The sequence below is a fragment of the Podarcis liolepis genome (genome assembly GCF_965112155.1).
Source record: "Podarcis liolepis genome assembly, chromosome: 6".
Taxonomy (NCBI): domain Eukaryota; kingdom Metazoa; phylum Chordata; class Lepidosauria; order Squamata; family Lacertidae; genus Podarcis; species Podarcis liolepis.
In genome coordinates, this window is record NC_139559.1 from 24,095,382 (window position 1) to 24,112,525 (window position 17,144).

Genomic DNA, 17,144 nt, shown 5'->3' on the forward strand with positions numbered 1-17,144 from the left:
CCCACTTTGCCTAATGGTAGTACTGGCCCTATCAGGGGTGAGGAGGAGGAAATTTGCCCCACTGCCATACTAATACTATGGGCATACAGGGCAGCACAACAGCAGGTGCATTTAAATGTGACAGGCTGTGCATTGGATGCCTACACTAGTGTTTCACTAATAGGTCCATATTACATATAAACTGGGCACCAGTTTGAAATGTGGGATAGAGATCAGACGGGCTATGCAAATCCTAAAAAAAGAAACTCCTTATTTAAAATAGGAGTTTAAATAGTATCACAAAATCAGAAGCTAACCTAATCTACAACCTATTTCTTGTAGACTGCTGGTTGGGAGTTTTCTGTGAGCAGAGTTTGAGAAATAATGGTTATGTGACTATCTCTCAGCAATGGTGCTAATGTCTGCATTTATTTCTTAGCCGGGAACTTGAATATTTCAACATTTTTCACAGTTATCTGTTTTCTTCGTTTAAAGACTAAATCACTCTGTGGTTGCTTTCAAGAAACAGGGCATTGTGTCACTTTTGAAGAAAGACTATGACATTCAGTTGCTGGTCCTGATGGGGTTTCTGCCAATGCTGGTAACAGATCCTGTTCAGTACAGTTTGTATTTTTTTTAAAGATATTGTACATTTTGTTCAGATTGTAAAAGTTGAATGACTGTTTGTACTGTTGGGCAGGAGAGAGAAAGACTCTCACCAAGGTTTCCAGGATTGGATTACTGTATCTTCTAAACATAAAGAGCCACACACAAAAACCCCCACCTACAAAACATGAGGTTTGAGTTACTGAGAAAATCAAACAACACCCGTCTAGAGTTTGTTTTCCAGATTGCTGGTGGGATATGTGGGTTGCTATATATGGATAAACAGGTGTAGGTTCGTAGCAGTTACAGTATCTACAGCTCTTTGCGTGCAACCACTGCCCAACATTTTCACCGCTTGTGAGAATGAAATCTTTGCTGCTCCTTGAAACCTGCAAGATGCCATTTCCTGCAGCTTCTTAGACATTCCCATCTAGGGCTCAGTTCCTTAAGAGCCAAAATCCAAATTAGCTGAATGCATGAGCACTGTTTTCAGTTGTGTAGACCCAGTACTGACCTCCATATTGGCCCAATAGAAGCATAGTTCAAATAATCTCAGCCTTTATCAGAGCAAGGATTGCAGAGGGGCTAAAGGCCAAGTTACAGATGAAGAAGGAGATTATATCTACCACCCTGGGGTTTTTGTTTTTGTTTTGTTGGGCTAAAAGCAGCAGGGAGATTAGAGAAGGGAGAAAAACCCATTTGGATCAGGTCTGTAGCATGGATGGGAAAGTGCTTTAATTGTTAGCAAAACAATACTGAGCTTTAATGCAAAGTTAAATGTCCATGTCCAAAAGTATTAGCCATGCAGAAGGAAAGATTAATAGCATGGCTAATGGAAGCTTTGGCAGGGTGTTTGCGTGGGTGGATCAACCAGGGGCATGACAATTGAGGAAAACGGCATTATAGTGAATGGTTAGAGATGATGGGATTTCTAATTCAGCAACATCTGGAGAGGACCACAGCAGGTTTCTCATCCCTCAAGAGATTTGACTTGTGAGTTAAGCAGAAAGACCCCACTACAAATCTCACAACCAGTTAGTCTTTGGCAAGTCACTCCTCTCAGTTGCATTTTGTCTTCTCTCTACTAAAACAGCTCTACGTACAGCAGCAAAAAACAAAACCAAAACCAAAACCAAAAAAACCCAACCACATATTGGGGAAAAGAGCATGTGCTGAACACAAACTACCACTCATATCTGCTTGGAACGTGAAGGTTGGGAGGCATGCAAAAGGGCTTTGAGGTTTCTTTCTACAACCAAGAGGTATATAAATTCCATGAAATAAATTATGAAATGAAAGGGGAAAATAAGTTTGCAGATAAGAGCACTTTCCTCATGCTTGTCGTGCCTGTTCTGTGCCCGCCTGTAGCTAATTAAAGGGCCAAAGTGTTTGTCCATTAAAAAACAACCCTGAAATATTAGATTATACAGATCTCAGCAAGGAAAGATGTCTTGCTGCTTTTTTTCTGAAGCAGAGGTAAATGCAACTTGGGGGAATGGGAAGCAGAAATGTTTTCAATAGAAATATGGTGAGAGAATCAGTCTTCTGCTTCAAATTGTAGCCTCAGAGGCTTCAACATATATGATTTGAAAAAAGAAATGACATGGAACTATATATAATGTAGAGTTCCATTCGTAGACTGGAGGTAAAGCAAGTCAACCCATCAGATTTCCTCCAGATATGCTAGGATTTTGTGATCAAGGACAGGGCTAGGTCTTTAAGCTGGGTGGGTAGCAGCTGCTTATTATGAAAGCATCTGGAGTTTTAAGGCTAAGATAGGTGGAAAGCTAGCACATTCTTTTCACATGACACTGGCAATGAATTAAATAGGGAGGCCATTGATGGGCTGCTACACCTGCCACCAATATGGACAGCTCCCCCCCCCCCATTGCTCTTTCTCCCAGAGAAAATTTCAAGCCAAATAATCCATGCTGCACGTAATCTAGTTTTAAGATATGTTGGCCCTATAAATGAGGAAGCCATGGCTCTCCCAGACATTGATAAACTCCAACTCCCAGCAACCCTAGCTACAATGGCCAATGGCCAGGGATGATGGGAGTTGGCTCCTATTGGCACACTGAGAACCCCTAGGAGCCAAGGTCCCTTCACCTACCCAATAAAATATTTGAGGGGGCCAGGTGCCCCCAAAGTTGATGAGCTTTGCCATTCAAAATGGTGTATGTGCAAAATGGTGTGTGGGAGGGCAACACCAATTGTCCCACATCCAGAGGGCCAAAGGTCCCCCACTTACCTGTTAAGAAATAAATAAATAATTTATTTGCTGCCCATGTGACTGGGTTGTCTCAGCCACTCTGGGCAGCTCCCAACACTCTGGGTGGCTCCTGTTATGGTGATAGAAACTATTATAAAGGAGAATGAAGTTGCAACTAAGAAATGGAAATCTGTTGCTTGGGACAGCAGCAAATGGAAAGCCACTGGTGGCGGTAAACTGAATAGTTTTAAATATGGACCCAGGAAAATATTTTATAATAAAGTCGGAACATTGGTTCATTCAGCAGAGTAACATTGATTCAGATAGGCAGTGGCTCTGTGTAGTGTGTCTTGGGCAGAGGCCTTTCCCATCTGATGTTTCTCACTGGATGTGCCCAAGATTGGAGTCCCTCCCTCCTAGTTCGGTGGAAACACAGATTTGATGGAAACCATGAGAGATGCACAAGATGTTTCAGACATGCAAAAAAACTTTATTGCTGTATCTGCACAGTAGAGTCCTTTGGCTCCAACTTATAGTAGCTATAGTCTAATCCACCTCTTTGTGCACTGAAGTACCATCTAGTTTCACAAAAGGAGGTACGTAAAGGTGAGGTAGAACAACAATTGGTGCCTAAGTTTAGAGACTATCTTCACAGCAATGTTCAGAAGGGAGGGGAGCCCGCAGAACTCCTCCAAAAGTGCCCCAGAGTGACTTGACTACTTCTCCACTTCATCATCTGTCCTTATGTGTTTCCTTCCACCTTTCCCCTCCCAACTGCTAATCCAAGTACTTTAAAATGCACATTATTTTGGGGTGGGAATGGAGGAACGCATCACCATACATCTTTGGTGCCTTCCCATGCAAAACACACCCAGCAGCAACAAAACAAAGAACCCCATAAGCTACACACACCTTGGGGTATGAGAACAATCACACCCAGTATTTCAGGTATTATTATAACCAGCTAAAACATGGGGCTCATAGTAGCTGAGTTGTCTTAGTTTCTGTCCAACTTTCATTGCTGATCAAACTGGATGTGCTAATTTTTTGAAATGCTAAAATCAATACCTGAGAACCGAGATGCCAGTAGAAGTTGTGTACAATAGCAAAATTAGCACCTTCAGCTCTTTGGGGGAGGGAGGGAGGGACACACAGCGAGACTCAGACAGATAGACCACCCCATCAAAGATCATTAAGGCACATTAGTGTCCAGGCACATATTGATGCCATTACTGAATACTGACCACAATCCAGAGAAGAGCTATATGACAAAGCCAGAGGTATTCATTATCCCAACAGGCCAGAGCTCCTAAATGTCTATTGGGTGAGTATTCTTCTCCTGTTCTTCCATCCAAAGCTTGTGGTTTCTGCAGCCATAAACTATGCAAGTCATCAGGCAGAAACGGGAGGGGGGAGACTAGCAGCCATTATTAATATTCAGTCAAACCCACTGTCACCAACTCTTAAATGCACCCAGGTTTCAAGGTTGCAGGTAAAATGCATTCTGTCATACGGCATAAACACGTTTGTCAAACCCTGGGTTGGGAAATGTATCCCCCCCCACACAAATGGGAAATGGAGTCCTAGGTGTCCCCCCTCTCCCTGCTATCTGAATGCTCAAGTATTGCACATTGTGGAAAAGATGCTACAAGAGGTGTCTGCTGCCTGTCCGTCATACTAGAGGACCAACAGTGAAAGATGCTTTGGAATGTTGTTGGCTCTGCATCACAAGACAAAATCTTCAAAGTCAACAGTAGCCAATGGAGGTCTCCAGTAAGAGAACTGGCTGAATTCTGGGGAAGCCAATGAAATGCTCACATCCTTGCCAATAGGTGGAAACAGGAGCTCTACCACCTCACTCAGTCGGTCATATCTAGAAAAAATAGAATATAAAGGATTAAAGACAGCAAGCCTCCTTCCTTGCCCTCTCACCCACTGCCCTGGAAGCACACATCTCCCTTGAATTTCAGTAAGGCAACACACACAGTTTTATCCACATACAGGGCAGGTGTAAGCAAGTTGTCACACTGCCAGTTGGGGATCAGGACAAGCAAAAGGGTGGGAGCAGACATTACATCCACACTGGGGATGCCATTTTCAGTGGTGAGTTCTTTCATCCACCTATTACTTTTAGTAGTGCTCATCAGGTGACTCAATGACATTGCAAGCTTCCACTGTCACCCTCCCCCATCAATGACTGCTGTTGATTAAGGGAAGAAAACCCAAACATCACACTGTACCATGTGGCATTTAAATTTTACTGGGGCAGGGGGGGGGGAACTGCTGTTCTGGCTGCAGAGTTTGCTTTTCATGGATTTTTTTAATGCATACTGGTGTGGTATAGTGAGTAGCGTGTCACACTGGGACCTGGGGAACCAGGGCTCAAATTTCCACTCCATCTTCAGGCAATCAAAGGGCAGTCACCCTCTCTTAGTTTAACCTATTTCACAGAGTTGTCTCGAGGATATTAATGTGGAAAACCATGTATGCCACCTTCAATTCACTTTAAGAAAGGCAGGATAAAATTGTAACAACAACGTTAAAAGCACCGTGTCTACAGTCTTGCAAAGAGCTTCAAATTCAATGCAGGAAATGCTGTGGATAAATTTGAAGGCTTACGTTGACTTGTGGATTTTTATGTGCTCCTGTGTCAATTCCCCCTTGGGGTTCACAGTGAATATACGAGTTTCTGGTAATGCCACTTCTTTGTAGGCATGGACATCCTGCTCAGGAGGAAATAGAGAAAGACCAAGGTCATGGCAAGGCAGGAATTCCCCACAAGGAAGACCCCCACCCCCTTCACACACTAGATGACCCCACTCACATTTGGTCTGTTCCCAAAAGCAGCGTGGAAAGGTTGCTTGTTGCAGCCAAAGAGGTTCCGGATGTCAGTCAAACAAGCAATTTTGAACACCTCTGGCTTCTTCTCAATCACTTCCCTATAACAATGGTGGGCAGACATCTCATTAGTACATAATAATAATAATTTATTATTTATACCCCACCCATCTGGCTGGGCTTCCCCAGCCACTCTGGGTGGCTTCCAAAAAATTATTAAAATACTGTAATACATCAAACATTAAAAGCTTCCCTAAACTAGGCTGCCTTCAGATGTCTTCTAAAAGTCTGGTAGTTGTTGTTCTCTTTGACATCTGGTGGGAGGGCGTTCCACAGGGTGAGCGCCACTACCGAGAAGGCCCTCTGCCTGGTTCCCTGTAACTTAGCTTCTTAGTACCACGGCGGGGTGCTGCTCCCGCCCATCCCCTGGCCAAATAAGGTAAGAATATAAGAGAAAAGAAGAAGAACTGACACCAGCTTTCTCCAGCCTGGTACCCTCTAGATGTTTTGGACTGCCCAAGTCAGCACTGTAATAGCTGGAAGGTGTCAGGCTGGCAGTAGCTGATGTACCCATTCCATAACAGAATCTAAAAAACTAAACCAAAGGGGGACGGGAGGTCAGACTGACTAGGTTTTAGTCTACATACACAATTGCACCACATTTTCTCTCAATAAATCAGTGGCTGCCATCAGTTATTTTGGGAACAAGTAAACGTTCTTCAGTTCAAGACACTTGTAAGTATGGTTAAAACATTAGTTAAATGAAGGCCATACATTTTAACACCTTACAAAACAAATTGCAAGACTGGAGTGCCTGGCATGCTCTGGTCCATGGGGTTACGAAGAGTCGGACACGACTAAATGACTAAACAACAACAAAACAAATTGCACATTTACAGTTTGGATACTTTTGGAAATCCTCTCCCTTGCAAGATGCTGTCTCTCATATTCCATGCACATGATATTAAATGTCAATAGGAGACCTTTGTGGCTTATTAAGGATCTATTATCTGAGTGTTGGTATGTATGGAGAATTGTTTTATTGCAATAAAGAATTCTGTTTTGTTAACACTTTCTTTTCTGTTTGACTTGGTTTTCAGTTGCAATCTGTGGGTGGGTGGGCACGCGCACTAAAGATCGTTTGTGTCTTTGTTGGTTGAACCTCATATTCCATGCATTAAACAAAAAGAATGCATTCCAATGCATAAAATGTTCCCCAAATATATCCCCATGTGCTTAATTAGCTGCCTGTACTTCTCTACATTGGAGAAGACAAAGCAAGCAGAAAATGGTGAAACACCAAAGTCCAGCTGCATAAAGCAAACAAGCTGTGTTGCATCAACACATGGTGAGGGATGGAAGAGGGAACTTACCTATGGAAGGCTGAGATGAGACTGCTGGGCGCCAACAGTATGGGACCTTTTGGGAGCACACAGCCCTGGTCATTGACACATGTCAGGTATCCTTTGGTGATATGTGCCATGCCAATGGATCTGGCTGAACAGTAGAGAAACTTGTATCCGTTCCTGGAACGAAGGTATAATTAATACAAGGAAAATATCTGCATAATGCCCAGTCCCTTTGGGTCACATCCACACCATATAAAAACACTTTTATACCACTTTAACGGTCATGGCTTCTCCCAAAGAACTCTGGGAGCTATAGTTTGTTAAGGTTCTCCTAGCAGCTCTCAGCACCCTTTACTAACTACAGTTCCCAAGATTCTTTGGGAGGTATGGTATGAATGCATGTGATCTTAGTGTCCACCTCCAGTTTCAATGGCTTGACTTTAATTACTCACATCCATTCCTTACTCTTAGAGTAAAGCAAGGCTGTAGTTTGGAGCACTGAAATATTTCTCAAAGACCCCTCTAGTGCCAATAACATTTGCCTTTTAAAAGTCATTGTCACCCCTCTCCCATTCTGCTGCTGCTTCATTGCCTTTGTCATATTGGAAGAAAGTGGGATATAAACAAAAGAATATATGAAAACAATAGTAGGGACATAGGAAAATAGTACCAGCAGAATACAGACATTGTTTAAGGGAGAATGGTTTTTTCAAAAATCACTTCCTAGGAGATGAGTTGTCAAGAAGTATGAAACCTCTTTAACCAACTGAGCAAGAGGAAAAGAAGAAAATAACATTTTTTCCTAACTTGCAGAATTTGATATGCTGAGCAGTTGCAAAACATATCTGAATAAAAAAGTATATCCTACTCTCCAGTGATTTTACATACTTGGCACATTAATTTGGTGAAGCCCGTAAGTAGACCCTGCTCTCACCTAAGCGACAAGTTTACCACCAAAGATGGACTACAAAGTAGCTACAACTTACAAGTGGATTTTGTGGAAGAGCTTTGCAATGCCTTGGTGGGTCCAGTCTTTCCCAAGGTGTGGCAAGATATGCCCTAGAGCATCAGACCTAATGGGAAGAGGCATAATGAGAAACGCATATGCATATAAAACAACTATGAACTCCTTGCAGTGTAGCTCATGGTTCAGGGTCTACCTTATAGTGAAAATCTGGTGACCGTTATATGTTGTTATGTGGGATTGGCAACAAATTGTTACAGAGCTTCTTCATTTCCTAAGGGAAGAGCTTCTGCTTAGACTTTCAGTCCGGCACTTAGCCATGCCATCCTCCAGGACAGCATTAGGTATAAAAGGCCCAAGCAATCCAGTCTAACCACCCACCTTCCACTAGTTTTCCATTTTTCTTTTCCAACTGATACTTAACATTCCATGGCTGCTGGAAACATGTGAGCCTGCACAGTCCTCATTATTATTAAATTTTTTTGGGGGGGGGAGATTTCCCTGCCCATTTCAGTATTTTGTTTTTGTTTCCCAGTGTATGTTGACACTTTACTTTTGTTTCTCAGTGGCCCCATTTTGCCTCCAATCCTGCTGCCTTGACGGCACCATGTTCAATGTTATGCGATGCCAAAGGGACTTACCTGGTGATAGTTCCATCAATGTCAGAGATCACCACCTTGTCATCCCAGTTCCATAGATAGATGTTGGCTTCACAACGACATGTGCCCTGGTACTGAGTGGTCACGCTGAACACTACCTCATTGACACCATCTCTCAGGTTCAGACTTTTCTACAGTAAAGAGAGAATTTTTTTTAAAAAACCAAAAAAAACCACACACCATGTTCAGCATCTGTCCATTGCTGTTAGTGTAGATTAGCCATCACATAGTGGATAATTATTATTATTTTATTTTTTTTAAAGTCAGGGGAATAGGGATGCAATTGGTGGCAATGATGAAGGATGATCTACACCATTCTTATACCGTTATATCTCTAAGTGACGTATAGAAAACTGAAGCAACCACAGACAACATAAGCAATAATATTACAAAAAATACATGAGGTTATAGGGAACCAGGCAGAGGGCCTTCTGGGTAGTGGTGCCTGCCCTGTGGAATGCACTCCCATCAGTTGTCAAGGAAATAAACAACTGACTGACTGACTTTTAGAAGACATCTGAAAGCAGCCCTGTTTAGTGAAGTTTTTAATGACTGATGTTTTAATGTATGTTTAATCTTTTGTTGGAAGCCAGATGGGCAGGGTATAAATAATAACTTATATTATTATATAAAAATGTTACTAATATATAAATGAATCAATATCAGTTCATTTTCCTTCTGATACACCCTCCCTCTCAGCCTCCAGGTTCTTACTCCAGGTCCAAACAAACTTTCAGACCCCCCACAAAAGTCTCATAACAAGAAGTGTTCCTAGTAACAGCAGACATCACCCTAGTCTCTCAGTCTAGACTTGCTTTTTATGAGCTGCCCCAAGGTGGATGGTATGTCCTCAGCCTGCCCACTGCTGTGTCTCATTCAACTGCACTCTCCACACCAAGTTCCAGATAAAGCAGGTTTGTTGAATTTCTCAGGGGGTCCAAAGGCTGGGGAAAGTGCCCTCCTCTACTCATAGCTCTTTCTTCACCCTCTGTACTCTCCTCCTTCTCCAGCTTGCAATGATAATGGGAGCTTTTTTCTAAGGGTGATTGCCATGTCCAGCCAAGATTACCATGTCCTTACCAAGATGGTGGGGAGCAGAGAAGGCTTTAAATTTATGGTCCTCACATGCTGCAGTTCCAATGACAATCACTCATAACCTCAGCCTAGTATTTATTTATTTATTTTAAAAAAACTACAGCTGCTCATCTTACGCCATTAACACATGGCTTGAGAGCAGTACATGTGAAAAGGATCTAGGAGTCTTGGTTGACCACAAACTTGACATGAGCCAACAGTGTGACGCGGCAGCTAAAAAAGCCAATGCAATTCTGGGCTGCATCAATAGGAGCATAGCATCTAGATCAAGGGAAGTAATAGTGCCACTGTATTCTGCTCTGGTCAGACCTCACCTGGAGTACTGTGTCCAGTTCTGGGCACCACAGTTCAAGAAGGACACTGACAAACTGGAACGTGTCCAGAGGAGGGCAACCAAAATGGTCAAAGGCCTGGAAACGATGCCTTATGAGGAACGGCTAGGGGAGCTGGGCATGTTTAGCCTGGAGAAGAGGAGGTTAAGGGGTGATATGATAGCCATGTTCAAATATATAAAAGGATGTCATACAGAGGAGGGAGAAAGGTTGTTTTCTGCTGCTCCAGAGAAGTGGACACGGAGCAATGGATCCAAACTACAAGAAAGAAGATTCCACCTAAACATTAGGAAGAACTTCCTGACAGTAAGAGCTGTTCGACAGTGGAATTTGCTGCCAAGGAGTGTGGTGGAGTCTCCTACTTTGGAGGTCTTTAAGCAGAGGCTTGACAACCATATGTCAGGAGTGCTCTGATGGTGTTTCCTGCTTGGCAGGGGGTTGGACTTGATGGCCCTTGTGGTCTCTTCCAACTCTATGATTCTATGATTCTATGTGATGTGTAGTTAGGCCCTTAACATCCAAAAGCCATTGGGATCTAACCCATAGTTAAGGGGTTTGAGCTGTAATTGCGAAGGACCATCCAGAAATTCCAGTGAGACAAGCCTGTTTGGAGGCCCATCTCTCAAAGCAAAGAAGTCATATTAATATACATACAAAAGGCAGCAGGGGGGGGGAGAACCCCTTAAAACTACGTACAATTTGATCTGAAGAGAGCCTTAAGGATTTCTTGTACGTTGGAAGAAACTTCTGGGTGAGAGCATCTGGTACGGGTCTCTCCCCTCGGCCTGAGGATATAGACTCGTCATCACTGGATGAACCATCATCTCTTCTGCAGTACAAAGAAGCAGAATGAGAATTCAAGAGTGAAAATGGGGCAAGGATCAAGAATAGCAGCCAAATCCCAAAGAGCGGGGAAATGGCTATTCACTATTTGAGGGAAAACAGAGGTGTCACCCTATATAATTCTGAGGAATCTGAAATGAGTCAAGGTCATCATCTAAACCACTTGTGGCCTTCTAGAGGGTGCTGGATTCCCAGTTCCCACCAGTCCTAGCCAGCACTGCAAATGGTCATGGATAATCAACTCCCATAGATAGTAAACTCTAGCAACATCTGGAGGGCAAAAAGTTCTCATTCCTGTCCTAAGCAGTTACCAGCAAGCATAGACTTGCCTAGATGTTAAGTAGTAGATGCTACGTAAAAAAGTGTGAAAAAATTCACGGAGGATGATGCAATCAACGACAATGGTGGCTATGCTCTGCCTCCGTGGTCAGAGGCAGTGATGATTCCAGATACCAGTTGCTAGAAGCCACAGGAGGGGAGAGTGCTTTTGTGTTTGGGTCTTGCTTTGTGAGTTTTCCACTGTGAGAACAGGATGCTGAACTAGATGGGCTATTGGCCTGATCCAGCAGGCCCTTCTTACGTTCTTAAGCATTGTTCTCCAGAGGCTATAATACAATATCCAGAATAAACTTGGCTCTAGAAAACACAGCAATCTTCCTGAAGGGAGGAGAAACAAACAGCAGAAGCATTTCATAGAACCATTCTCAGGCAGGTTTCCATGTTAAACAATGAAAGGGAAGGGAAGGAATGTTTGTAGCTCAATGATGCAGCATCTGCTTACAGAAGATCCCAGTTTCCATTCCCAGAATTTACAGGTAAGGCTGGGAAAGGCTCTCTGTCTGAAACCCTGGAAAATTGCTGTTAGGAGATGCAGACAAGACAGGCGTATACAGTGGTGCCCTGCAAGACGAATGCCTCGCAAGATGGAAAACTCGCTAGACGAAAGAGTTTTCCGTTTTGGAGGTGCTTCGCAAAACGAATCTCCTATGGGCTTGCTTCGCAAGACGACAATGTCTTGTGAGTTCCTGCTGGTTTCCCCCCCCCCCCTTTTTCTAAGCCGCTAAGCTGCTTATCAGCTGATCCGATCAGCCGCTAATAGCGCTAATAGCGCTAATCCATCAATGGGCTTGCTTTGCAAGACGAAAAAACCGCTAGACGAAGAGAATCACAGAACGGATTCTTTTCGTCTTGCGAGGCACCACTGTATGGCCCAATTGAGACAGGGATTGAGGGCTTTGCAAGATTTAAAAATAAATATGGTTTCCTCATTATAACTTTTAAAAAGCAAAAAACAAAACCAGTAACTTTGTCCTGAACATTGCTTCAGCTCAGGGCATGCTGACATCTTACCTCCGCAGTGAGGAATTTGCTCTCCTAGATTTCTGTGCACTGGATTCATGCTGTGGACACAAGAGATTGGAAATCACTAATCTTCTTTAAGCAACAGTTCAAGCAGAAAACCAAGGTCTCAGGCACACCACAAAGAAGCAGGTGCAATGGCATCTCCAAGCACAGACAAATATACCTAAGAAAATATTCTTTCCTCGGGGGTGAAGGAACTCATGGACCTCAAGCTATTGGTGGATTCTCAACAGCCTTAAAGAGGAATTTCAAGGAGCACAGGTCCCCTATAGTGTTCACAACGTGGCACATTTTCATAGGCAATAATCCCAATTTTAACCCTGAGGAATTGGTGGGAGGAGGATCACCCAGCCAAGTATGGCAATGTGAGCTTGGGTATACTAGGAGCACTTTGACAAAGTATCTCCAACACACATGGAAGGAACAAGTCTGAAAATGGGCCCTTAGCACTTTTTAATAATGCAGAAAGGTGAAAGTGAAAAGGTGACAACAGAGAGATTGCCTATCTATTTCTGGTAGACAGAATCATATTGGGTTCAGAGTCAGCCCTCCTCTGCCAGAGGATGTTTGCAATTCTAGCAGCTAAGCTGTCATGTTGTGGGGAAGCTAGGCCTTTGTATCTGGTATTTTGACATTGTAATGACACAGACATTTTATTTATCTACTGATGTCTCACAGGACTCGAGTCAGGAGGTGCTGTGTACTATTTTGGGGGGTGGGGGGAGGAAGGAATTATAGTGAAGCTGGTGAAGAGACAGGGTGACTAAAGGAAGTTGACCTGAGAAGCAGGAGCCAGAGGAAATAATGGCCAGTGGAGACAGCAAATTCCCAGAATTATTTGGTCAGGGGGGAGCCAAACCTGATTAAAGTGGCATATCAGCACTTTAAATGTAAGGTGTGAATGTGGCCTCCTCCAAATCTACCTCTGCAGCACTGAAGAGACTGTATCACACCTTTTTCCTGTGCTTGAGCAAATGTTAGAATTTTATCCAAAGGGAAAATATTCCACTTTCACATTCATGTTAGCTAATCCCAAGTTGAAGTTCAGCTCCAGATCAGTTGCCTACAGAAGTTCAGTCCAAAATGTTGCAATGCCACAGAACAATGTTTCCTTCTTGCAGCGTAACTTCATAGAATCATGGTGCACAAAGTACCTCCTCATGTGAAAGTTCTCTTCGCCGCCAGGAAAACCACCACCTGCCACCCTTCTTGGGCATCTTTTCCTTCATGAGCCTGTCGACAGTACTCTGATGACATGAAGAGAGAACGAGTAGTGAATTAGGTTCAGCCCCAAATGAGATCATCCACATACCATGACAGGATGTTCTTACTACCTTAATTAAAAACAGCAATTGATGAGTCATACAGATGTAGGATATGGCCTAGATTCCAGAGCAGCCAGTATCAAATGCTTAGGCCCCATCCACATTTCACATTTAAAGCAGTATTATTCCACTTTGAAATAGTCACAATTGTCCACAAAGAATCATGGGAGCTTCAGTTTGCTAAGGGAGCGGAAAGAAGACCCCTATTCCCCACACAGAGCAACAATTACTATCCCAGGAGAAGTAGTATGACCAAGCAGGCAGAGAGCCCCCAGAATGAACAGCTGATCAAGAACTAGCACTAGCTTGTCTTCCAGACCAGACGTGCAGAGAATTATGATGTGTTATAAAGGTTTAATAAAGCTTTGTGGGGTGAGAAGCTGCAATTTAGCCAAAGAGAATGCCCATGCATATAGAGACGGGACATGTCAAAGTCAGCTTAGAAATTCTTGCTCTAGAATACAGGTACCAGCTTGTCAGTGATCTGGAATGAAGGAGGTAAGAAAACTTCTGCTGTGTCAAGACTCCAGCTATCAAGGTGAAGTGAAAATAAAAGCTTTTAAAAGGCTGGTAAACCAACCAAAGTCAGACATTGGTCCTCATAGCCGCTGTGGCCTGTGACAACGATGGATCCAGGAATAACCTCATGCTATGCACTTGCTCCTTTCCATCTAGAGCTGGCTGTCTCCAGATATTAAATGTCTGTGCCAAAGCATTCTTTGAGTTTTGAGACCTATGAGCTTAAAGAAGGCGTTTCAGTTCTCCAAGTTTGTTTAGACTACTTTAGCTTACCTTGGGAAGGTCCTTTTGGAAAGCTTGTAGGGAGAGGAGCATAGGGGCTGCAACTGCCCAGTTATAATATCTGCAAGCAAAGAAAGGGGAAGAAATTTCACTCTGCCTATAGCCCCATTCATGTGTTAGCAAAGCATTGAGATATGGATGTACCAGCGAGGATACAGCATGAAAAGGCATGCATTCAGAACACTCCTACACACACACCTGGGCTCACTGACACCTTTTGGGGTGCCCAAACTGTTATACTTCCACAACATATAGAAAGGTGAAATTAGGCGTGCAGTGCCCAAGACGACTCTGAAAATGGCATATTGGTAGGGTTTTCCTCTGTACAGTGCAGCATGAATTCTACCCCATAATTGCAGCCATCCACACATGCACTACAAGCACTACAAGCCAAGCCTAGCCCAGCACACCTTATTTATACTGTTGTCAGTGACAGTGAGCTTATAATGAAGGGCTGTGGGACTTCATACATGTCAGCAAACTTTAGATTGTACAGGGAGTATTTTCAGCACAGGCAGAACACAGCACACACAGCAGAATAAGAGAGGAATGAAAGTCCCACCTTCATCTTTGATGGATGTGGGCAGTGGGAGGCAGATTTCTAGGAATAGCCAATAATTTATCTAGGCTCACATAATGGAAGCTGGTTAATGTGTGCATGCATGTTTGCACCTGTAAAGCAGTTATTGGGGGGGGGGAGCAGAGCAGAAAATGCTCTTTCTACTAACTTCTTGTGGATCTGGATCACCAAATTTGGGTCCTCGAGTATTGCTGGGTTCTCCATAAACTCTTGGTAGGAAACTATGTGCTTCGTGAACTTCTCTGCTAGAAATGGAAGGGAGAGAGAAATACATGCCAGTTGGCCAGCAACCCTCCAGCAACTTGCAAAGCTAGTGGTGGCTGCTAACTAGAGGATCATGACAAACAAGGAGCCTCTCCACCTTGCCAGCGGTAGGGGGGAGCCACCCTCTCAACTCCAGCATCACTGCAGTTTACTGAAAATAAAAAAAATCCTTCCAGTAGCACCTTAAAGACCAACTAAGTTAGTTCTTGGTATGAGCTTTCGTGTGCATGCACACTTCTTCAGAGTGTATCTAACTTAGTTGGTCTTTAAGGTGCTACTGGAAGGGATTTTTTTATTTTGACTATGGCAGACCACCACGGCTACCTATCTGTAACTGCAGTTTACTGAGACAGTGCTGGGGCAGGACAGCACTGAGGATGGAGATACACAGGCACACCCATGAAGCCAATTTGGCACTCCAAACAGTGCACTTGTACAATCCCGATTGTGCTGCCCCCTCCCCAGCCCCTCCAGGTAAGCTGCAGTGCTGACAGTGTCAGGAGGGGGGCTTTTCCCCACCACACCGGCCACTGCTGCCCAAACTTTTGTTGCTGTTATGACAGTTATCCTGCCATGGTTTCCCGGAAAGAATCCTGCAAAATACAGTTCCCTGGGGAGGACAGACACTTAGACCTAATAAGGTTTGTAGTGTAGATAAAGCTAAAGGTAAAGGGACCCCTGACGAATAGGTCCAGTCGTGGCAGACTCTGGGGTTGCAGCCCTCATCTCACTTTATTGGCCGAGCTGGCGTACAGCTTCCGGGTCATGTGGCCAGCATGACTAAGCCGCTTCTGGTGAACCAGAGCAGAGCAGGGAAATGCCGTTTACCTTCCCACCAGAGAGGTACCTATTTATCTACTTGCACTTTGATGTGCTTTCGAACTGCTAGGTTGGCAGAAGCAGGGACCGAGCAACGGGAGCTCACCCCGTCGTGGGGATTTGAACCGCCGACCTTCTGATCGGCAAGTCCTAGGCTCTGTGGTTTAACCCACAGCGCCACCCGTGTCCCTTTGTAGTGTAGATATGTTTCCCCAAATTCCAATTTACTAGGGCTCTTGTTCCACACAAGCATATTTAAGACACAGCCTGGCAAGGAGTCATAGAGCAAATCCACTATGGAGTGTAGACCACCAGCTGGCCTGCCATTCAATTTCACTTTTCCAGCAACTTGAAGCAGGTTTTCTTTATTTTTAGCCTCAGCTGGATTCTGCATAACCAGCTGCAAGGAAGGTGAGTGGGTGGGGATGTACCATCCAGAAACAGAGTGTGCCACCCCTGCCTCCTGCAGTCACCACCCTCTCCTAGGAACAAGAGCAGCAGTGTGGGGCAGACAGTGCTCCCTCCTCCAAAAGAAAAAACAAAAACCGGCCAGCATCAAACACGCCCGCTCCCCGCTCCCCAGTCAACCAAGGAACAAAAAGCCCAAACCAGTCTGTTTTGTGGGGCGGGAGGCCTTAGTGAGCACAAAGATGTGCCTGAAGGCCTTGTGAGGCACCACACACTAGAATTATTCCCTCTCCTTCAGACGTACCATGAGATAATTCCCCATCATCCCCAAGACCTCCACAGACAGACAGCAGCATGTGAGGCACCTGGCTGCTTTCTGAAGGCTCCGAGAGATTATCTGCGCTGTTGTCAACAGTAGTAGCACCACCACCATGCGGGTGCTCAGAAGAGAAGCTGCCAGGGTCAGATTGTACTTGGCCACTCAGCTCAGCATCACTGACAACAGAAGAACAAAGCATCGATAGCATGCAGGCCACTCAGTTACTACATTTCTTTCAAGAATTGAACAAAAGTGAGAAAGGAGAAGGCAGCAGGACCCTGGTATTTTAGGAAGTTCTCCCTGGTTTTAATTATCTGGTCGGTAATATTAAGGTTCATTCTTATTTCAGAATGTTGCAGTTACACTCAAGTGCACAGCTTTCTCAAGAG

General features: G+C 44.1%; 1 protein-coding gene across 4 annotated transcripts in view; it reads right to left on the reverse strand.

Annotated features, from left to right (window-relative positions):
• Window positions 1-3,266: 3,266 nt before the first annotated feature.
• LPIN3 (lipin 3) overlaps window positions 3,267-17,144 on the reverse strand; it is a 37,183-nt gene continuing 23,305 nt past the window's right edge. For 3 of the 4 annotated variants that reach the window (XM_083508016.1, XM_083508018.1, XM_083508017.1), the window contains exons 9-20: window positions 16,741-16,931; window positions 15,094-15,190; window positions 14,357-14,426; window positions 13,394-13,486; window positions 12,228-12,277; window positions 10,731-10,863; window positions 8,590-8,738; window positions 7,971-8,057; window positions 7,009-7,161; window positions 5,622-5,736; window positions 5,417-5,520; window positions 3,267-4,670 (exon numbers count right to left, since the gene is read on the reverse strand). In XM_083508016.1, the coding sequence (XP_083364142.1) occupies window positions 4,523-4,670; window positions 5,417-5,520; window positions 5,622-5,736; window positions 7,009-7,161; window positions 7,971-8,057; window positions 8,590-8,738; window positions 10,731-10,863; window positions 12,228-12,277; window positions 13,394-13,486; window positions 14,357-14,426; window positions 15,094-15,190; window positions 16,741-16,931 (1,390 nt within the window). In that variant the 3' untranslated portion in view covers window positions 3,267-4,522. The remainder of the gene's footprint in view (window positions 4,671-5,416; window positions 5,521-5,621; window positions 5,737-7,008; window positions 7,162-7,970; window positions 8,058-8,589; window positions 8,739-10,730; window positions 10,864-12,227; window positions 12,278-13,393; window positions 13,487-14,356; window positions 14,427-15,093; window positions 15,191-16,740; window positions 16,932-17,144) is intronic. The other variant, XM_083508019.1, reaches the window with a different exon arrangement.